Below are 22,500 nucleotides of genomic sequence, written 5' to 3' on the forward strand. Positions count from 1 at the left end.
AGAGCATAAAGCTGTCAATGTGTTCTAACCCTGATGGGTGAAGAATCAGAGGCACCATCATTCTGAATTACCAGTTTCTGGGGAGCAACAGTGGAGAGAGGCCCTTATTGTCCTGCTAGGGGTTTTTTTCCTGTGAGAAACAGGATGCTAACCTAGGCAGGCCTTTGGTCTGGTCCAGGAGGGCTCTTATGTTCTCAAGGATAATGAGTTTGTTGCTCTGCACTATGGTAGACTCATCTATTCTCTCCGCCCTAATTAAGAAACCAGGAAAGAAGAATCTGTATATTTGAGTAGTAGTCCTAATGTTAATTTCAGAAGTGTTTAAGGAGTGGCAGTAAGGCAATTTTATATTTACTCAGTTGTGTGGTAGCCTTTAAAAAAATGTCCCACTTCATGTTCTTGCTTTCTAGACTTGATGTAGCTTTCGACATTACAGCAAACGTTGACTAGCAGATGTCTCGATAAATGACTGTTTCTGTATTTGAAGATATCAAGTGGTTTCATGCATTATAAGCAATGATAAGCACATAATTGCCACTTTTCAATGAAATGTTTGAAAATACCATGAAGTGATAAAGCAGTCTCTTAGGTGTGTATAGCCTTACCTATTATTATTTTTAAAGATAAAAATTGTTGGCCTACCTGTCATCTGTGAGGCCTCCTAAGACTCTCATTCATTGGCTCAGTTGCTGCAAATACAGTGGTACCTCGGGTTACATACGCTTCAGCTTACATACACTTCAGGTTACAGACTCCGCTAACCTGCGGCAGCAGCAGGAGGCCCCATTAGCAAAAGTGGTGCTTCAGGTTAAGAACAGTTTCAGGTTAAGTACGGACCTCCGGAACAAAGTAAGTACTCAACCTGAGGTACCACTGTACTGTATCATGGAACATTCACCAGCATTCCAGCTGCTCGTGGGGATGCTGGCAGCAAAAGAATTTTGTCTTGCAGGTTCTGTGAGTGTGAAGTGTAAGCTTTGTTTGGCTGCCAATCACCTCACAGAGGGGGCCTAAGGATAGGAGTAATGTGCAACTGGCAGAAAGTAAAGGAGGGAAGTGAAGTGTTGCTTGTGCAAGCAATGCTTAGGGCTGGGAAGTTAAGTGGAAAAAGTGGGCAGGAGGAGGAGAAACGGGAGAACACATACTGGCAATGAAACAGAGATCTGGAGTGTTTGATTGTGGCTAAAGTGTGAGATAAGGAGGTGCAGAAAAGGTATTTGGTTCAGGAAAGAGAGAGAGGGAGGGGGAGTAAAAAGAAACTTTACACTACGCCTAGGTATTGAGAGCATTGACTTTCTGTGTTCTGTGGATGAACAAGAGAGCATTTTACACTGGCAGCCTGTGAATGAGTGAGCTAACATACAGCAAAACTCAAGAGATTATGCTGCTGGCTGACCTTCACATGGTGATTTGACAGATGTCCAGCCAAATTTTTGAACATAGGAAGCTGCCTAGTCAGACCAGCTTCCTGGGTTATTGCTTACTTGGGCTGGCAGTGACTCTCAAGGCTTTCGGGCAGAGGCCTTCCTAGCAGCTACCTGAAATCCTTTCTCCAGGATGTGAACCCACTCTCGTGTTTGTGTACTTAAATAAGCATTTGTAAAATGTTTTGCTAGCATTTAATTCTCTCCCCACCCTACCCCCCACCCTGCAAGATTTGTGCAGGGTCTGTTGAACATGCTTGATATGGGACCAGTTTTCGTTGCTGCCTTTGTGGTTTTTAAAACATGGTTGGAGTTGTGTTACTGTTTGATGCTTTAATTCAGTTTATTGTAAGTTGCTGTGGGTTCTCAGCTGCTGAGCTAGAAAGGCTCATAAACATTTGGTGTGTTTTTTTAAAGCATTATCCGTCTTATTGGAGAAGGGAGTTCAGTGGCTTTGGTGATCTTTATATGCATAAGTATGTTCTACTACTAGGGGCTGCCTTTGAGATTCGTTTGGAGGTTGCAGCTAGTGCAAAATGCACCCATGAGGATGTTGACTGGTGTGGCTGGGTGAGATCATACAATGTGGGTCCTTAAAGATCAAAAATGGTTGTTTCTTTGCTACCAAGACAAATTCCAGGTGCTGGTTTTATATAGAAATACATGTGTGTGCATGGACAAACACACATACACAAACAGCTTAGGACCCAGTCATTTAAAGAACTAACTCTCCCCGAAGTTTTGCCCATGATCAGAGATCGAAAACAGGTAGGCCCTTTTGGTTATTCAATCACAAATAGCCAGAAAACTCATGGCAGAGTCTTCCCAGTTATATCTCCTCGACCGTCTCTTCAGCTCATCCCACTTAAAGTTAGCTGAGTGATGCCACTTAGCAGCTTTCAGTACTGGTCAAAAACTATTTTGTTCCGCTAGTCTTTTGTATGAATCTTATTTGGCTTACATTTCTGAGCATAACTGGAGAACTATGTTTATTACGGCTATCTGTGACCTATGGCTTTGAAATGTTTTTAATGAATTGTATAATTGTGACCTGCTCTGAGATCATCCATGATAAAGAAGGGGATATACATTTTATTTTTTAAAAGAATAGACATAGCTGTGGATGTTTTTTCTCCTGATTTGTTGCGACAAAAGCAGGATTTGCTCTTTTTAGAATCTGATTAAATGCCCAGTGAAATGGAAATGCTTTAGTTGGTTTCTTAGAGTTAGGATTTTTTTTCCAATAAAGTAAACAAAATTTGAGCAATTAAGTAGATGCTCATGGGTTATCTATTTGCTAGGAAGGGAAGTTATATATATCCATATTTGTCCACACAGGGTCAAACTATTAATAAAGGGTTTTAAAAATGAATATTGTTTACTGACATACATAAATTGAACTTTTGCTCTAAGTCAGGGGTCAGCAAACTTTTTCAGCACGGGGCTGGTCCACTGTCCCTCAGACCTTGTGGGGGGCTGGACTATATTTTTTGGGGGGGGAAATGAACTAATTCCTATGCCCCACAAATAACCCAGAGATGCATTTTAAATAAAAGCACACATTCTACTCAAAAACACACTGATTCTTGGACCGTCTGCGTGCCGGATTTAGAAGGCAATTGGGCCGGATCCAGCCCCTGGGCCTTAGTTTGCCTACCCATGTTCTAAGCTATTAAAACCCATATTGCATTAAAAGGCAGAAGAATGCAACATTGTTTTGCATATTGGTGCTTTTTGTGACTAAAACACAGAGGTGAGTAAGGGGGCTTGGGGCAATGGCTTTCCCAAGCAACTTTGGTGCCATGCAAGGAAACATCATACTAGTACATCATAAAAAGTAATGCAATTTTACTTGATGCCATTGTGGCTTTTGCACAAATAAGTCTTTATCCCCACCACCTGAACACATCTTTGTACTCTTCCAGTCACCTGCATAAGCATCATGATGCCCAGCAAAAGCAGTTACCTGGGTGCACCCTAGTACGGAGGTGACTGCTATTGTTTGACATGTCTGAATTCACTTTATCACAGGGAGAACTCACATGTGCATATTTATCAGTGAATGAAAGCAACATTTAAGGCTGCAGTCCTAACCTCACTTACTTGGAAGTAAGCCCTGCTGAATTCAACAGGTTAAGGTTGCTTAGGACATAGGATTGTGCTGTCAGTGTGATGTAGTGCAGGGGTATGTGACAAACTTATCACAAGTAGAACACAACAGCATTTTTTGCTTCACCTGACATCAGGTCAAACACAGCCGGTTTCACTGGAAACAGCTCACAGAAGCTCAAGTGATGAAACATCTAGTGTTGTACGTGAACATAGAAGTGAACCCTTAGTTAAGCCTTGGGGGGGTACATTCTTAACACTTTCAGAATGAAATTAACAGTCCCAGCTATTGGTGGCTTGTGTTTTTGGCTATTTTAATAATCAAACCTGAAAAATTACCAGAAGTGAAATTCACAGACAAGAAATACTTTAATTAAATATTGTGTAAAATGAACATTTTTATACAGTTAAATATCTGAAAAATGTACAGATAAAACAATCTTATTGTAGGGTCTTTAACAGTAAAATCTACCATTTAGTGAAGTTTTCCGTTTGGAGACAATGAAGCAATGAGTGCATTGACTAATTAATCTAAAACACAAACAGATTGCGTTTATGAAGAAACTTGCAAACTTTCTTAAGATGTACATATGACCTTCTTTTTAAGATCAAAACCTTACTTATATAAAATAAAACTGAGGCAATTCAGTTTCAAAGTGACTTCTTAGGCTTTCCCACTTAGCTAACCTTATTGGCTAATTATTTGTGATATATCGTTTCAGTTTTCAAACCTTTTATAAATGTTTCCTGAAAATGTGCATTTTTCGTATTTAAAAAAATGGTCCCTCCTTTTTGCTTAGAACTTTAATTCTGCTGCAGTTTGCAAAAAAAAATGTTTTTGCAGTGCTGCATTTACAAAGCATTTAGTGCAAAGAAAGAAAGCGGGGGACCAGCTGTCTTAAGGATTGGCACTAACAGGCACGATATTATTGAAGAGGTCATTCCAGTTTATAAATTACAGTCAACGCTGTAGGTCTTGCTACCAAAAAGGGGGGGGGGCGGGTGGAATCTGTAAATAAAACAACTTATAAAAATTGTGCACGATCCGAATTGCATACAAGCCTTTCTCTCTGTTAAACAGTGCTGGGTTACAGAATATGCAGAGTGCAGCAGAAAGCAGACACACAAAGGAGTGACACAGTTGTACACCAGGGATGCAATCAACCAAGCACTGCTGTGGTCCTACAACCAGCCATTTTCATGGGGTTGGTAAAGCATCACGCCCCCCCCCCAATAGATGAGTGCAGTAAATTAGAAGATTGTACCCCGGGTTTGTGCTTTTTTTTTTTTTTACACCATAAATCATCCAGATGAAGTAGCGATTAATTGTGGTGTAGGCCCATGATAAAACAGCACAAGAAGTTCTTCAGAAGTCTACTTTTAAGGCATCCAAGTAGTTAATGTGGCAAACACTTTTAAGTAAAACATCAGAAGTGGATTTTTATTTTATAAGCTTTTAGGCCTCTGGTTCCCCCCTCCCTCCCAGTAAACACAGTTCAGCTATGTGGCAAAGTCATAGGGTGGCAGGTAAAATGACTTTTTACAATCTTTTTTTTTTTTTTTAAGATAGAAAAAGAAAATAAGGCATGAGACAAAACAGGGTTTTTTTTAAAAAAACAAAACAAAAATGCTAACACAAAATAGGAGAATCTTCTTTTTCTTGTGGCTGCATCACATGCACGTATTCTACTAGTATTTATTACAGCCATGTGGCACAATTCCGTTTTAACTATACAACAAACAACTTTATTTCAAAATCATTTGTTCAGATAACTTAAAAATAATATAAAAATAAACAATGTTTTTTTCCTCAAAACAACAAAAAAGGATGGAAAGTCCAAACAAATAACAACTTTCTGAAATACAAATGAAATGAATGAACACAAATTTATTTTAACAGAAACACATGAAGGCAGCTGTTCTTGGCTTAATGCTTTTCACAGCATCACAATACCAGTCAAATGACGAAAAAACATACATACAAGGGGGGAGAAAATGATAAAAAGCAATATACAAAATTTCAAAGATAAATACAATATTTATAATCAATATGTTACAAAATAAATTCCCTTGGTAGATTGCAAGTGTTTATGTGAAAGAAAGTGTTGTAATGTATGACTATTTTATTCCTTATCTTTATAAGGAATAAAATTTGCTGATCTAAATATTTAAGTGGATCTGAAAAAAATTCAAGACAAGTGTATAAATATTTAGCTACAACTTTGGCAAAATCACAAAAGTCTACAATTTTATAACCACATACAAAACACATTAGGGAAGAAGGATCTAGAAGTCAAAAGGACAATTTTCTGGTACAAGAAACATAGACTTCACAGTAGCCTAAGAATGCAATAGTATACAGTGCTAGCAAAAGTTGAAAAAATGTTGCAGATCACACTTGCTTAACAGGAAGCTCTAGCAGTGGAAGTATATTTTTTAAACCAACAGACAGTAGCATTTTTTTCTCTGTCAGTGTGCTTGTTGAAGGCAAGAGAATTCAATATCAAAGTTACAATTTCTAACTACAATAAGTTACAAAGTTCCATTTCCTTAAGATGAAGTTAAGCAATGATAAACCCTCCCACCCTCCCTAGCTCCCAAAATTTTCCCAAATCATATATTCATCCTTTTTTTCCAGTTTTGATGGCTCATACCTCCTTGGCCCCCTTTTTTCACCACAAAAAAATATTTCACATTATAGAGATACACAACCATTGTGAATCTAGTTATGAGTACAGAAAAATGTTTTGGAGGCGTTTTTCATCAGTGTTTCATGATAATCAAAATGGTGCATCCACAAAGTTTTTCCCGACACATAGCAAGTACTAGACATAGCCAAGACGTAATCAGAAACTTTATACAAAATAGGCGTCGCTTTTTCCTTATTCTTCAGGATCAAGAAATGTGAAAATAAGAGAGAAGTTCAGTTAATAAAATGGAATAGTTCATGAAGAAGTTGATTGTTTGCATGTTGATTCTTAGTAGTTTAAATAAAATCTTTAAACAAAGTTTTTTTTTTGTAGCATTTCAATGTTTTGCTGATTGTATTTTGAAGATACTGTTTCCATCAGCATGTCTTATATACTAAACTTGTCCCCTAAAAAGCTCATCTTCTGAAGCTTGGTGCTACGGTAGGTAAACAAAAATGAATTTACATTGGCGGGACTACAAGCCCAGACATAGCTGAAAGAAAGAGAAAAAGAACTATTAAATATGTGTATAAGCATTATTAGAACTTGCAAAGAAGAAGAAGAAACCCCACCATGCACAAATATTTCCCAGAAGTACCAACTTCCACAAAACATTTAGGGACATCCACCAAACCTATTTCACATAATATATGGGCTGTGATCCAGAGGACTGTGGCTGGCGGGTGGGAGAATACAGCTCCTGCCGCTTTGCAGGCAGATATGTATGTTCTTGCCAAAGTTATGTGCTGGATTAGTGGTGTGAAACATTTCCACATGTGAAACAGATCCTCTGCATGCAAGAGTATTGCACCAGGAAATGAGCTGTGATGCATACAGAAGTTGATTACTGCATGTAGATCATCATCTCTGGATCACAGTGTGTGTGTGTGTGTGTGTGTGTGTGTGTGTGTGTGTGTGTGTGTGTGTTTTCTTAAAATCTGGGTGGACTGCTGATGGACATTTTCAACATTTAATATTACAACATAGTTTGCATGCAGTAGCTGCCAGACTGCTTTTGTCATCTGTTATTAGTATATCAGGCTATCCAATGAGGGAAGGGGTTTTGTTTTCCCCACTCAAACATTTTAAATTATTTTTAAAATAGGACTTTCCTACCAGAGCATTCTGTAAAGACTTCACTTTTAAAATGAAAAGGATTCTGACATTTTTTTTGTGCAAAGCATCCTGCCTCCCACATGTGTGATATTTCTCTTAGCGTTTTGTTAATGGCAAACAGTGGCCCAGACTCCCTGGAGACTGCCTATGTTGACAGCTGAGAAACAACATGGTCACTTTTGGTAATGTCAGACAAGGCCAGCTCACTCACCAATCAAGGACCAGACACTTCTCAAGTTCCCTAAATGAAAATCTGACTAACCTTAGCTTTTTCTCTTTTTCCAAGCACTCAAGCCTAAGTGGAAAGCCTCAATTTTGACATTCTGTTAATTGTACTTTATCCTAATAGTATGCTGACTTTAATAAGTCAATGACTTTCTGAGATCAAAGTCAAGTATAGTACACCTGCTTTGGAATCTGTCAAAGCACTATAAAAAAGACATGAGATTAAAATCTTCCACTTGCTAGCTCAATTTGTTTCTTAAAAAATGCTTAGAGCCCAATCCCTTGTTAGTCTGTGTGCGCCACACAAAGCTCAGGATCAAGGTACCCAGTAGTGATGCAAAGAGATCTGAGTCCCTTTGTTCTGGCACTGGGAACTGGCACCAGCCCCTGCATTGAGGTTAGTAGCCACCTCTGTTGCTACTTCAGCACTGGGAGAATACTATGCAGAGCACTTAGGAGAGACAAGTCATTTGGTGGCCCCCTGTGCCTTGCCATAATGGACCAGTAGACCCTAATGCATGTTTCTGCAAAGACCTGTAAGGGATTTTCTCTGGATTTTAAAGGCGATTGGGGCACATTTTCCTAATACTGGACGCTGTGGTAGCTGTGCTGCACATATGGTATATCAAGGGAAAGGACTGGGCTTGTTAAACAGGGAGAAGCTAAATTTTGTCATTATGTTCTAGTTATCTCCTTGGCAAGAGTATAATTTGGACTGTTTTAACCTTATGGTGTTTAAATTTTGTCTTGATCATTCTCATTAATTTATGTACAAGAAACATTAATACATTTTTGATGTAGTGATGCGAACTTCAATTTCCCAGTTCATTAATCTCAAAAAATATCAATTTATCTCAGATTTGCTGTTGTGGGTTTTCCTGAAAGCTGGTTGTATTTCTTATGTAATACACTCTCTTTGTCTGGCCACCCATGTACTGTATATACTAGAGTATAAGCCGACCTGAATATAAGCCGAGACACGCAATTTTAGCACAAAAAACTGGGAAAACTTATTGACTCGAGTATAAACTGGTTCACCACACCACAAACCTGGTGGTGGCAACAGCGGCGGAGGAAGAACAAGCAGCCCCAAAGGACTGCTTTTGGGCCGCTCGTCCCTCCGCCGCCGCCTCTGCTGCTTGCAAGAGCAGGCATAGGAGCCACGGTTGGGAGTGGCACAGTGCAGCGCCTCTCCCAGCCATGGCTCCTGTACTGAGTCATGAAGCAAAGGAGGAACATAATTTAGGAAAGGCAGATAGGAATGGAGATAGGCTTTTCCGCTTGCCCGGGAGTGCCAGAGACATGCTACCTATTTCACTAGCAGCCCCTGAGCAGTTGCTTGACCATATTGTAATATATGCATGCCAATGTGTCACAAAGGGTGACTCAGTAACCCTTGTACATGTGTGGTCCCACTGACTAAAATTCAGATTCATGGGAGATTCCTTTCCCCACAGAACAGATGGAACAATGAGGATGAGTTGAATGTCTGTGTTGAGCAGTAGCTCCATGAATTCTGCTGCTGTACCCATGGACCTTTGGCTTAGGGGAAGAACAGCATGCAAGACACCCTATGCGGTAAGTCTTGTTTTCTCATACAGTTCGCAGCTTGCTTGTAAAACACTGGTCGATTTATTTATTTATTTTCTAGGGAAAAAACGGTGTTGGGGGGGCGGGGAGTCTGCCACTGAAAAGTAACTTTTCTCTAGTTTTTCGACAGTGAATACTGCCAGCCTTAGATGTAACTTACAAGGTTAGGCAAATGAAAGTTTTGAGCATGCCTTTGTTTACATGGAAATATTAGTCACAGGCTTGCAGATGGAGCCTAACAACCAGACTCTCTTCCATTTCGACCCCTATGTGCCACTGCTTGGATTGCAGCCAGTTCTTGCCAGCTGTGAATTCCCCCAATATGGCAGCGTTCCAGTATATTTAGCTCCTGCACAATGCTGCCATCAGGGCTGGGAGAAACAATGCCAAATGATGGGGGCACAGTGATGTGCTGCTCACAGTTTTCGGCCAGTAAATGTTCCCTTGTGGTAACTGCAGCTCATTGGCAAGGGATGGAGCAGAGCCTTGGCTATCTGCGGCAGCAGCGAGCTCTCTCTGCCATTAATTGACAGCAATAAATACTAATAACACTATTACCATTTGGTAGCAAGTATTCTGTTAAATTAGGGCCAACAGTGGTGAATGCAACATTCAGCCAATTTTCACCTTCCTGTGTTGCCAGTGAAATAGCTGCACAGAAGAGGAAACATGGTTCCAATAGTCTCCATGGCCCATTTTTAAAAAAATGTCTATAAAATGCAGTTTAGGGTTTAGTTTAGTTGGGTATTCCTAAAGAGGCTGATGCCCTTCCTCACCATACTTCTGGAAACTTTATTTTCTCCTGAAAAAATACAGGTGTTATGTTCTCCAAAATATACAGTCTTGCAAACAGGGCATAAACTCAAAGACACTATTACCAATGCCATCAAACACACAAGCTGATTGCTGTTTTCAGTGTACTAGTGACAACCCAACTTGGGCGACTAGAGTTTTTGACTGGGGGAACCTGGCTCAAATACCTGTAGAGGGAAGGTTGCTAGATTAATTTGGACCAGGGACTCTTTCTTAGCCTAACCTACCTCACAGGGTTGTTATTAGAATAAACTTGAGAAAAGCAACACCTTGGGCTCCATGGAAGGAGAGGGAATACAAATGTGATGTATAAACAAATCAAGCAGGATGCGCTCTGAGCAGATATACAGGAAAACCATTGGTCCCTGCTAAAGCATGTTTCCAAACAGTCTTCAGTGCACACACACAGCTACATATCTTTCCTCTTATTCATATATACAATCCCACATGCTCATGCATATCTCTTGCTCCTGTTGCATATAAACCTACAAAACCCTTGTCCTTATAAACATATGCAAACAAATGCATACTCTAATCATCTTTCTAAAAACTGAGGCAAAGTTGACATGAAGAGATGGCAAAGCATAGGTTTCTGCCAGACGCACCAAAACTCCTGATGCTACATATTCAGTGCTGTTCATACCACATAATCTTTTCATTATTTTTTATTGGGTTTCTGAACAGGGACCCTTCACTCTTTCAGCACCTGCCCACACCACACTGAACCTTCCCTGGCTTGCTCACAATCTTTAGATAGTGCAAACCATGGGCCATAAAACTGACACTATCAAGGCCCCCCTTGGTTTCTGCCTGTGACTAGAGTAGAAGGCATTCATCACAGGAATACCAATTACATATAAGCCACAGGTTAGCTACACTTGGTCTAAACTCTGAGCTCATGCATATCTTGATATGACTTAACCCCATTTATTTATAGAGCTGCTTTCAAATGTATGAGCCTTTGATCACCGTCAGAGACAACATTATTTAGATACAGGTCTTTCATTTTTATACTGAACCAAAATACTTAATTTTAATCTGCAAAAAGTATATATTTAGAAATCAACCCAAATTTAATATGTGAAATGTATTTTAAAGGTATGTGGTGAAATACGATTCCCACAAGTTTAGTTTCTGATTGTCGTGGAAATAGTCTTTTTTCAAAGTATTTGTCTGCAATATTCTTTCATATTTTTCACTATTGACAAAGCAAGTAAAGTAATTTAGTCTTAGGCATGATAGAACTAATAGCACAACACTTGGAAAAAAATAGTATGCTGCTTGCTTATGTTCAGGAAATATAGTGAGTGAAATGTAATGGTGACAAACTATGATGTGGACTTTCATGTTATACTGCAAGGAAGAGCAAATGAAAAAAAGGATGTTGTTTGGTCTGAAAAAGCAGAGGAGATTTACGCAGTTCATGTTGTTTTATTTATTTTGGCAAAGAATGACTCAAGCTACCCCAGTCATGCAATCTGCAATTGGCATGCTCACCTGGAAGGTGAATTAACAATTGTGCCCTCAGTGTGCTCCCAAGTGGCAAACTAGATAATGGCACACACGTATGCAAATTCTCCTAGCTTAAAAGTTTTTGTGGCTATGGAAGGGAGAACCCAAGCTAATTGTGTAGTCGGTCATTCAAATGCTGCTTTATATTAGCACTTGGGTTAATATAGTGGCAGTGAATACATAGTTTGAAAGAGAGGACCAATGCTGGTTGCTGTCATATCAGCTTCTCTCTGCCACCGGCCTTCAGACTTGCACAGTGGTGTCAAGGCCATTGCCACCACAATCTGGTTTTCTGTATCCAGAAGAAGTGGAAGCAATGCCAGGGAATTGGTCCCTGAAATCATTTTCTTGTTGAAGAGTTGGAAGGCACAGGGATCATTCTCTGAGCTCCTGGGTTCCAAGTGTCAGTGGAAGAATGTGAGAGGAGATGGGCAGGTGACATGATTATATTGTGAGTGACCACACCTTTGGTAATTGTCTGCAAGGCTGATCTGTGCATTAGACAAGCTAATAAATGCCACTGTGTGTGACTCAAATCTACATACCATTAAGACCTAATTAATAGTGTTCATTATGGACATTTCCGACTAGAGCTTCTCGCACTCGTGTCTCCCTGGTCTACAACATCGGTACCCTGCACTGTATTTGTTGATCAACATAGGTATTAGTTTTGTGCATGCAGGGCGGAAGGAGTGCAATAAAGACTATCTGGTGTCTTAGCGGGAAGGAAATGGAACCAAATATCTTAAATCCATAGTTTTGCTGGCTTAATATCCCAACTGTGTTCTTTTATTGTAGTTATTGGGAGTTTGGAACAGTGGTCATTAGAATTGCTGAGGAAGCAGAATTCCCAGCATGGGAGGATTATCTTATTCCTGTGCCCTAACCCTACTGTATTGAGCACAGGAGAGATGCCATAGCAGAAGCACCATACCTTAGGCGATAATTTGCTTTGCTCATTTAATTTTTAAGGTGACATGAAAGAAGCAGCAAATGTACTGCCCTGTTCTGTCTCTGCATGGGAGCCCACAGAAGACAAGGCAGCCCCTTAGGAGAGAGCAGGCTAGCCATAATCTGTTCAGGTCGGAGTCACAGGACCATGGATAGCTCTAAATTGGTAATTGCTCTGACAAGATCTGGAGCACAGCTAAAGCCTTCCACCCCTCTTTACTCAGGCTGCCCTTCTCAGATTCTGACCACTTCCTGAGGAATGGAGATACTGTATACTTAAAGCGGTAGTCTTCTGGCCTGGCGCTCCCACCTTACTCACTGTAGACACTGACAAGCAGGGCATTGTGAATGTGAGCCCCCCTGGTGTAAAGAGTACTGGGTTCTCCAGGGATTTTATCTCGGGAGGTTCCACTCCAGAGGTCTTTGGTTCAGTGGGATACTAGCTGACAGGTCTAGCTCAGGCTCAGGTTGGTGTCTGAGTCTAGGTCCAGCATATTTGAAAATTTTGCTGCCAGTCCTCTTAACCTGGCATGCTCCTCCTCTGTGTCAAGCCACTGCTCATGGTTGGGATCATGACACAAACTAGCCATTCCTAAAATGCCAATGTTTGCTTCAGCTGAAATTTGCTTAGCATACGATAGCTGTATTTGCACATAATAACAACAAAAATAAAATTCAGTGTTCAGGCTTCAAGCACAGCTATGATTGGTTTTAACTGATTATGATGTATGTTCTGGCCCAAACTAGTTTTTAATGTGAATGTGCAGCATGCTGGTACAAAATGCTGAAAAGGTATTGCTCCAGTCCTCCCATGCTCTTGCCATGCAGCTGAGAAACAAGCTAGGATTTCACTTGTTGTGATATCAGAACCTGGACTCGTGTTTTGTTCCATCAAAAGAAACCACAAACAGTAAGCTAAGAACAACTCTTGGTTACCACTCGTGGTTTGTTTGTAGAGAAACAAACCATGAGCCTGGCTCTGGACATTGTGACAGCCAGACTCTGGATTGTTTCCTGGTGGTGTAGCAGAAGTAGGGAAAAGCAGAGCAATAACTTTTCAACAGCATGCACCAACACATGGAGTATTCACATTAAATCACAATTGATTTTTATCTGTTTTTAATGTAACACGTAAACCAGGCCACCATCTTTAACGTTTCCTGGTTCAAACTAGGAACCATAGTTTCTTGAAATAGATTGTGAAAGCTTCGCATCTCCTCCTCGTGGCCATGTCAGAGGAGGAGCAGGGAAGGGCAAGAGCATGAGGCTTTCATGTGTAGAATGATAAAATATGGTTTAGCATTATGTGCAGGTTCGTTTTTGGACTGCTTCACACGTGTGTGTACATCACTAAATTGCAAATGGTTCAATGACTAAATTCCTTTTACTGAAAAGTAATTTGCTTAAGGTGAAGTAAGCTATGGTTTGTGATCACTGATAGTACATTTAAACATGTTTGATGCATTTGATTCCCAACTACTCTTGCTTTCTGCTTATGGCATGCTAGATTCAGGACAATTTAGGTTAAATGAGTTTCTATAAGTAGAGACAATTCAAACATGAGTGTGTACATGGGTGAGCTTGCTTTTAAGTTAGGGAGGGTGTGGAAAAAATCTGTGGGACCTTTCTGGCTCCATAAGAGTGGCTGTAAATGTCCACCTCTCTGGTGCCATCTGAGCTGTTCAACACAAGATCAGTTTATTTCATCAGCACAGCTGAAAAACTATGATTTCTGAAACTATTAGAATAATTTTATATTAGCTTATATTTGTCACCAATGTTGTATTTCAAATGCTGCATTTTTTTGGACAGCAAAGTAGTTTGGGGAAATGGTTTAATGTGTCAGTAAGAACGTCAGGCTTTAGAAGTGACCTAGAGGAGACCAGGATTAATAGGATCCTAGTGTCAAAGTTTAATTGCATTTGCCCATCAAGCTTTAATACTGATTTATTAATTGCCAAGATAAAGTATCAAATACCCAATAAGTCTGCCTTTTTTTCTTTACTTATTTACACTTTTGCCAAACTATATAATTAAAAACAACCACACAATTTAAGCACTTAGGTAGGTGGAAAGAAGTTTGGATATTCGCCAAGGGCCACCAAAAGGAAGCATTATGGGCCTCCACATCATTACAGTCTCTAACAGAATAAAATGGAGGTTGAACCTACCAAGTATACATTTGGGGCCCATAAGGGAAAATCCTATTTTCTTTTTTCAAGATGCCCTGTTCACTGCGTTTCTTTCACACACCCAGGCAAATCATGTCCTTGGTTTACTATCATATAAATTGAAGGTCTGTCCCTGAAGCTACTCTCAAGAGAAATGTTAAAGGTGGAATGATCAAAGTAACTAAATGGTTTAGGAGCAAAAGTTTCACACATGCTGCTTTAGCACATTTTTAAAAAAATAACTTCACCCCTGGTTTTTTTGTAATAACAGAAGCTACCTATGGGTGTGTAGGTTACAATGAATGCATTTTGTTTATTTCTAAAATTTATATACCTGTTATTCCAGCCTGTGGTGTACATATCTAAAATAACTTCATCCAGCAAGCAACACAACAAAATCCAAACCTAATGATGGGACAATGCTACCTTGCATTTACATTGAAAATGCCCATATGTACCTCACTAGACAGAGAAGTGTCCTTCTCTCTGGGGAGATACGTTTATGATGCAATCTTGGTTTTCATGTAGGGCTGCTCAGTACTGGACAGCATGGTGGGGGTGGCGGAGCTTACCTGAGCTCCAGTCAGTTGCGTTGATGCAAATGTACTGTCAAGGACCCTGGATTTCACCATACCAAGCGTCCCACTGCATTTTCCCTCTAGCTTCTGGTAAGTAGTAGCAACATGACTGACCACAGGTCAGGTGAGCATCCCCTTCCCCACCATGAGAGAGATTTTTACGATCTAAAGAGAAACCAGAGTATGCCATCTGCAACTGGGACTGCTTTTTAAGGAAATACTTCCTGTCAAAATACCAAGGTGGTACCTGTGTGATTGCCTCATTCTGCATGCGGTTTTTATTCCCCACCCCACCCCAAAAAGCCCACCCTCTGACCCAATGAGTACAGGAAATTTTGCTCTTCAGAATTCTGGAAATTTGTTTTGTTTCCCTACTGCAGCTGCAGCATTGGAGGGATGAATGCATTTAAAAGTACTGTTGATAATATATTCTTTCATAACACTACGCTTCCATTCCCCCCGCCTTCCTTACATCGTTAGAATTGGCCCAAATTATGTGCATTCTTCTACAGAAAAACAATTTGCTGTGCATAGGTGCAATGGAAGTTTTGTAATCTCAGTGCTAAGGAAAATCTGAGGAAAGTCTGTGAATTTGAGGTAACTCTTGGGAACAGACAATTATACTGAGGCAGTCAAGAGAAATTTATTGGAAGAAGGTTTACATATTCAGTAAACTGTATTCATAATTACCTCTCACATTTCCTGAGATCAGTGGTAGATCTTGGAGGAGGAGGCCTTTAAAGGATTCCTAAATTGGTTTGGGGTTTTTAAACTACAGCCAGGAGGGAGGAAGAAAGGTCTGAGGCACTGGTAAATTTCCAGAGACTCCTGCATAGAACAATGGGAGAAAGGAGGGATTTAGGGTCTTTCTCCCATGATGCCACAGAAAAGGGGAGGAGAGGAAGTGACTTGACATATTTCCAGTAAGTGGGAGGGGAGGAGCTGAAAGAGAAGAAGTGGGAGTGATAGAAGTTAAAGAATGCAAGGGATGGTGGAGATCATGAAGGGAGAACCTGGTTTGTCTTCCAACCCTGAAAACTCAGGAATTCCCTCACCCAGCTAGGGTGTGCATCAACTCAGATTCTACAATCTGCTATCCCAAGTGTACCTCTCAATTCAAATGTAAAGTTGGGAGTGTGATTATTTCCTCACAAGTGGAAGCAAAAGCTCTGCTCAGGAAACATAAATTGGGATGAAAGAAATACCCCTTTGCTAAACTTTTATTGAAATGGTTGCAGATTTCTAACAAAATTTACAAACCCTGAACTTTGCACCTTACATTTGTTATTAAAGTTTTTGTTCCGTTTTTTTTAAAATTAACTAGCTTCACCAAATGCATATTTATTTCAAGAGAAGAAACAATTCTATTCAGAGGCTCCTGTTGAAGCAATTCGCAGGTAAACAAGCAAACAAAGTTTGCTGGGGTTATGCATATGTGTTTAGATGATAAGGACCAGAGATTTCAAAACTCTCAACACTTACTAATGCTTTAATGACCTGATCAGAGGCAAACAAGGAGTTGCCTTTGGCCCTCTCTGACAGACAGGTGCTTTTAGGCAGCAATCCTATCCAGCCTTTTCACCAAAGACTCTGTAAGTACAAACGTACCCGCATTTCTTTGTGAATCTTAGGATCTTTTCAGTATTGCAGATTATATTCCTGATTTTTTAATCTTAAAGTAGAATACAAAAATGTTTGAGTTCAAACATTAGAAAAATAAGGTAGCACACAGACCAGTTAGTTGGTCTGGACAGCTTGTATATTTCCATCACTGGATATTTTACAGGTAATTGAGATAAAAAAATCCCTAAGGGGTAGCATCTTTATTGGCATAAATTAGATTGATCTTCTCAAGTCGTTTTCCAGTCCTACCAATGATATTTATACATCTAAAGGTATACTCAGTGCTAATGTTGAAATATATGATGATCATGATATTCGCTTTATAAGACAAAGAGCCTAAAATGTAAATGTATGCCTTTGTGATCCAGGACTTTTTATTCTTTCCTGATACTCAGAAAGTGAATGGCGGCTGCAGTGTAAATAAATCAATACTAGTTGTGCTCCATTCCACCCAGGCTGTGCCGTGTTAAGTGCTCAGAGCATGTTTTTTGGTGTCCGTTAAGAGTTTCAGTTCAGGCTGGCTCAATTGAAGCAGGTTTTGGTTCTGCGTTGAAAAAGGTATGGCAGTGATATACATGCAAAGCAGTCTCTTTAATAAGAGACTTTGCAGTTGTTTGGGCTCCCTCTATAAATTTTCACACTTAGTATTAATGACTGCAAGTGGCTATGTAAATTCTACAAGCTATTTTATAGTTATTTGTCCTGATTTTCCTCTTTTTATGGACAGTTTAGCTGGAATAAGTTCCAATAAGAGCACAAAAACCTCATTAGGAATCTTGAGGGTGAACAAAAGCTACGTTGGAACAACAGCTTCAAACGTCTGTAAGGTTCTTCAAGTTTCAAATAGTGACACAAGTAGGAGAAACAGCACATCTTGAAATGCTGCCGATTAAAATGTGTCTATCAAAAATGCATGCAGTATAAAGAAGAAAAAGGAACACATCTGATCTGTGAGAGACATTCAGGGTTGTGTGTTTATTTTAAAAATTAATGCACGAAACCTTAAGGGGAAATGCTGGGAAAAACAGCTAGTATTTCTTCTAATGCAAAGCTTAAAGTTTAACCACTGTATGGTAAAATGGTTGGCTATGTTTTGTGCTACTGTATTTAATACCAAGGTCTTGCCCCTGCAATGCAAAGCCATTTAAAAAATAAAAAATAATCACCTCATTTTTGAAGTCTGGGGGATTTTTTGTCTTTTAATATTTGCCAGTGATAAAAATACTTCTTTTTCCCTTTTAGATCTAAAAATGTTAGGTTCTAGTGTTTTGTTTTTAAAAATAATAATCTGCAATTACACAAAAAAATGATACAGAGATCCAGCTCACCTTGAAGTCCATTTCCATTTGCACTGGTGCAAGATGGTGGAGGAGAAGCTTGGGGCCTGACAACAGGAGCAAAGGCGCTCTTTTGTTTCACTGCAGAGATGACATTGGCAGGTGAGAATGAGAAAATGCCGTGTGTACTGCTACAGTTTGAAGGGAGGGTGACCGAAGAGGCTGCCATGGTAGGGCTTGACGGCACTACTGCAATAAAGCAAAAATAATCAGGACTCATATTGTGGATTTTATGGCAAACATGGAGGGAAGGGGGAAAAAAGAGATTGATAGGGCCTTGTCTCTCTTATAATAGCGGGGGGAAATTATATATGAAAAAATAAAAAGCTTTGGCTTGCCACACTCTGGATAACAGGCAAACTCTTTTGTGTTGGACCTTGGTTGCAGATTTTGTAGTCCAATCTAGTTCTTTTTTTCTTTTCTCTTTTAACCAAGATTATTGTTTGGCATATACCAATATATTTGCCATGGTTTTTTAAATTGGTTTTTGTTTGTTTTTAAAATGTCCAGCCTCCAGAGTCACCCCTCCTTTTATCCAGTAGCTCACATTGTAGAAAAATCAAAATAAAGTAAATATATATATATATTTGTAACAAATAAAGAATCTATGTAATGGCTACATGTACCAGAAAAAGACACTTACTGCCATAAGGGGAGTTAGCTGAAGAGCCATTAAGAAATCCAGGGGAACCAGGTACACCAAGATTGGGCATGCCAGCATTGCCATATCCATTCATGCTATTGCTGACTGTGTTGTAATTGGACTGCTGAGGAGTACTGCTCGGAACATATCCTCGCGGGGAAACACTGCTTGTGTTGCGACTGTAACCTACTGTGTTAGGTGGAGAGAAAGAGAGAAAAACCCATCCCAAGAAAATGGTTATTATTTAGGGGGGTGAAGTGTTTCCCTTCCGCATCATACATTACACACTTTTAATTGATTGCACAGCTTTGGTCTAAGTTGTCTGCTACTGCCCTATCATCTCTTTACAGTTCAAGATAACCTTATCACGCCAACCCTACTTAAATCATCGAGGATCATTCTGTGTTGCCTCTGCTCCTGGCAGAGAAAGCCAACAAAAAGCTTCCTTCGATCCAATTGTGTCAGCTTCCGTCACATTTGTCTTAGTGGTAATTATCAGAAGCCTTGGTTGCTGGTTTGTACCAACATGCTGAACAAACTTTCAGCCTTTTCGGGACTTCAAATGCCAAAATTGGCAGAAACAGGAGGGGAAGGGCTAAAAATAGAAAGGAAAGACCTGTTTGCGGCAAAAAGCTGCTTTTTATTTTAATCTTCAATGTTACAACTGATATTTTTACACACTAAATATAAGCAAGTGCTCCCACTGGGTTCCCATGCTTCAGTGAAAACCAGCCTGGATTTCTTTATGATATCAATATGACACAAGTAAGTTCAACAGACACACATAATTTGGACAGTAGCAAGAATTTAGTGGCCCTGATCCAGGAATATTACGCTGCAATCCTATTCATGCTTAAGTCTCACTGCGTTCAACTGGACTTACTCCCTTATTAAGCACGTTTAGAATTGTGGCATCAGACAGAACCTACTTGCTCTGTTGACCTCTGCAAGGTTTAGGCACAACTATCTTTCGCTATATTAGAGGTTAATATGTTTCTAATTAATCAGTTATGTTATAAGCAATAATATAAATTATCATGTTTCATAATAATAATAATACTTATGGCTTTCTTTCAAGTAAATGGCCATAGGATTACAGCACCAAGTAGACATGTAGAAAATTGCACTGTTAATTCTTATAAGCTTTTTGTATTTTATTCAATATTTTCAATAAAGATTCTGTATCGTAAAGCAAAAAATAAATTTCAGTGAATATAATTGCCACACCTCTGGTTAATTGAATGCATGAATCCTACTGAAGGAAGAAGGTGGAACATACTGATCAACGTCAAGAATATCCAAAACTTTGGATACATAATTATTAAAACTTCACATACCTTGGTCATTAGCTTGTGATGTTTCTGAAACATTAACTGCTAGCTGGCTGCTAAATGAATTTACTCCCATCATGCCAGTATGAGCTGGGGTGTTGGCAAGTGTTGGAATCTGATTGTGATTGCGTGGCACACTGTATAATGCTTCTGCAATATCTGCTGCTCGTTTCAGAATTATTTCCTGCAAAATAGTAAAAGAATTAATTTCAAGTAATTGATACAGTGTGCTTGTTTCACCACATGCTCTAATTTTGTGGTGCAGGTTAATCTAAGATTATAGTAGGCACTGATGGATGACAGTGTTCTTGGTAAAAGTTTACAGCCTCTCTCATTTAGCAAATTGCTGTACATATTCCTGTAAACCTTACCAGTGGTGACTCTAAAGAGATAAATAGTACAAATATCCCATCTAGCATTACTGCAAGTGTGGCGTTTAAAGAAGAAAAAAGTACTTGGAAAATGCAGCAAAATTATTTCCAGTAGTTTGCAACACAATACACATTTATCTGCCGCGTAGTAATTTTAGCTAGCGATTTCCATTAGCCACCAATATATTGGACCACGTTTAAGCTTAAGCGTTTGGCGCGTACAGTGGTACCTCTAGTTACGAACTTAATTCGTTCCGGAGGTCCATTCTTAACCTGAAACTGTTCTTGACTAGAGGTGTGCTTTCGCTAATGGGGCCTCTTGCTGCCGCTGCACACGGATTTCTGTTCCCATCCTGGGGCAAAGTTCTCAACTCGAGGTAACTCTTCCAAGTTAGCGGAGTTTGTAAACTGAGACGTTTGTAACCTGAGGCGTTTGTAATTCAAGGTACCACTGTATTCTTAATTACCACTTGTGATAGGAAAACAAGTTTGGAAAAGAAAATGGTAAATGAATCTCAATTCTCATTAAGATAGTGCTTCATATCACCACCCTTAAGGTAGCTGGGAAAACGATGTGGTGCACTAGAAGAACACATCAATGTTTTGCCAGGTTTGCAAAGGGCAGCTGCCCATTGGCTACATTGTGTGCATGTGACTATATATGTACATGAGAGGACCCACCTGGTTGTTGTGGGGCATGCCATACAGGGCTTCAACAAGGTCAGCTGCTCTTTTAAGTAATACTTCCTATAAATTAAAAATAACAACAGTAAATTGCTTTTCACTTAACACTGAAATAGTTCATCAGAACAAAGGCAATGGAAAAACAAACATACCCAACACTACAAATACGCTGTGGCATCTGTCCTTACCGAATACCTGATAACTGGGCAGAGTATAATAGCCTGATGCCATTGTTATATTTAGTTGGAGGTATCACAGAGATAGGAAGGTGTTTTGTTTTGGAAGGAAACAGTGTATGTGGTTTAAAGTCAAAGTTAGAGCCTAAAAATAATAATTCATTTTATATCCAGCTGTTCAATTATGACTGACTAGAAAAGGTGTTTGCTGCTGTAGCATGTAGCTCTAGTGTTGAATTAGTGAAATCAGTGCTTGAGGTTTAATGATGTAGTCTTATGGGTATTAAACAAACAAACACATGGTAGAGATATGAAAGGCACAGGCATCACATTTGGCTGTTAATTCCTAGCACTTTAGTGGTGAAGAACAATAAGTAATTTTCCATATCTTAATTAAACTGGCAGAGTCCTTAAAGACAACATCTCACCCCTAATTCATGCCCCAAATTTGCAAGTGAGTTCAATGCTTATTCCTCTTTATTTTGAACAATAAAGTGAATTAACTTGGGTTAATCTAGTTCTTTCATAATGACATTAAGAAATTTTTCAATTAACCTCTTTGACTGCATGTTGTAAAGGACTTCATAAATGACTTCACATTCAGAGAGTGTTGAGTACTTGTGCCTGGGGGCATGGATGCACTGAATTTTGTCTTATCCCTGTCTGCATGCCTACCTCCAGTTTTACGATTGGAGAGGATTAATCCATAGTTTAGTTAATTTTAAATACAAATGGACTTAAATCGAATTTTTATCCTTCAGCTGCAATAGAACTTGAAGTTTGGTTTGGGTCTTTTTTGGGGGGGGAGGGGGGAGAAGGTTGGCAGGGAGGGGATATGTGGTTTGAGAAGATGCAACACCAATTATGCTTGCAGTGCTTTCTTAAGGATTGATTTATGTTTTCATGACAGTGTGCCTAATCTCTTTGAAAACGAGAACTTCAGTGAACCAGTATTCAAAGAATCATAATCTAGAATTGCACAAAAGGGCAAGGGATGTTTTTGGAGTATAATTAGGCCAAATCACATGTTACCAAATTCTTACGCTGCAGGAATTTCCATGTAGGGATTATCATGGAAATTGTGTGCAAATCATAATGGGTGTATCTGTGCACAAATTCCTCCACATAAATGTGTTTGCTGCAGAGATGTGGGAAT

At 39.5% G+C, this 22,500-nt stretch overlaps 1 protein-coding gene and 2 long non-coding RNA genes across 30 annotated transcripts in view; 2 read left to right on the forward strand and 1 right to left on the reverse strand.

The window, feature by feature from the left end:
* LOC310763987 overlaps window positions 1–22,500 on the forward strand; it is a 141,820-nt gene that overhangs the window by 43,017 nt on the left and 76,303 nt on the right. Inside the window, exons 2-4 of one of the 2 annotated variants that reach the window (XR_014548939.1) lie at window positions 9,022–9,151; window positions 18,120–18,241; window positions 19,133–20,083. This is a non-coding gene — a long non-coding RNA (uncharacterized lncRNA). Of the gene's footprint in view, window positions 1–9,021; window positions 9,152–18,119; window positions 18,242–19,132; window positions 20,084–22,500 lie in introns of those variants that run through there. The other variant, XR_014548938.1, reaches the window with a different exon arrangement.
* Window positions 5,149–22,500, reverse strand: part of EBF3 (EBF transcription factor 3) — a gene marked incomplete at its 3' end in the record, with an annotated part of 186,100 nt that continues 168,748 nt past the window's right edge. For 8 of the 27 annotated variants that reach the window (XM_083616929.1, XM_083616940.1, XM_083616953.1 and 5 more), the window contains 5 exons: window positions 21,166–21,231; window positions 20,120–20,297; window positions 18,783–18,971; window positions 18,131–18,328; window positions 15,211–15,344 (listed from right to left, as the gene is read on the reverse strand). In XM_083616929.1, the coding sequence (XP_083473055.1) occupies window positions 15,211–15,344; window positions 18,131–18,328; window positions 18,783–18,971; window positions 20,120–20,297; window positions 21,166–21,231 (765 nt within the window). Of the gene's footprint in view, window positions 6,717–15,210; window positions 15,345–18,130; window positions 18,329–18,782; window positions 18,972–20,119; window positions 20,298–21,165; window positions 21,232–22,500 lie in introns of those variants that run through there. The other 19 variants (XM_083616936.1, XM_083616935.1, XM_083616937.1 and 16 more) reach the window with 7 other exon arrangements.
* Window positions 15,134–17,972, forward strand: LOC310763996. Its single transcript, XR_014548951.1, has 2 exons — window positions 15,134–15,269; window positions 17,530–17,972. It is a non-coding gene; the product is annotated as an uncharacterized lncRNA (long non-coding RNA).

This window comes from Podarcis filfolensis, assembly GCF_964270895.1.
Source record: "Podarcis filfolensis genome assembly, chromosome: 5".
Lineage (NCBI taxonomy): Eukaryota > Metazoa > Chordata > Lepidosauria > Squamata > Lacertidae > Podarcis > Podarcis filfolensis.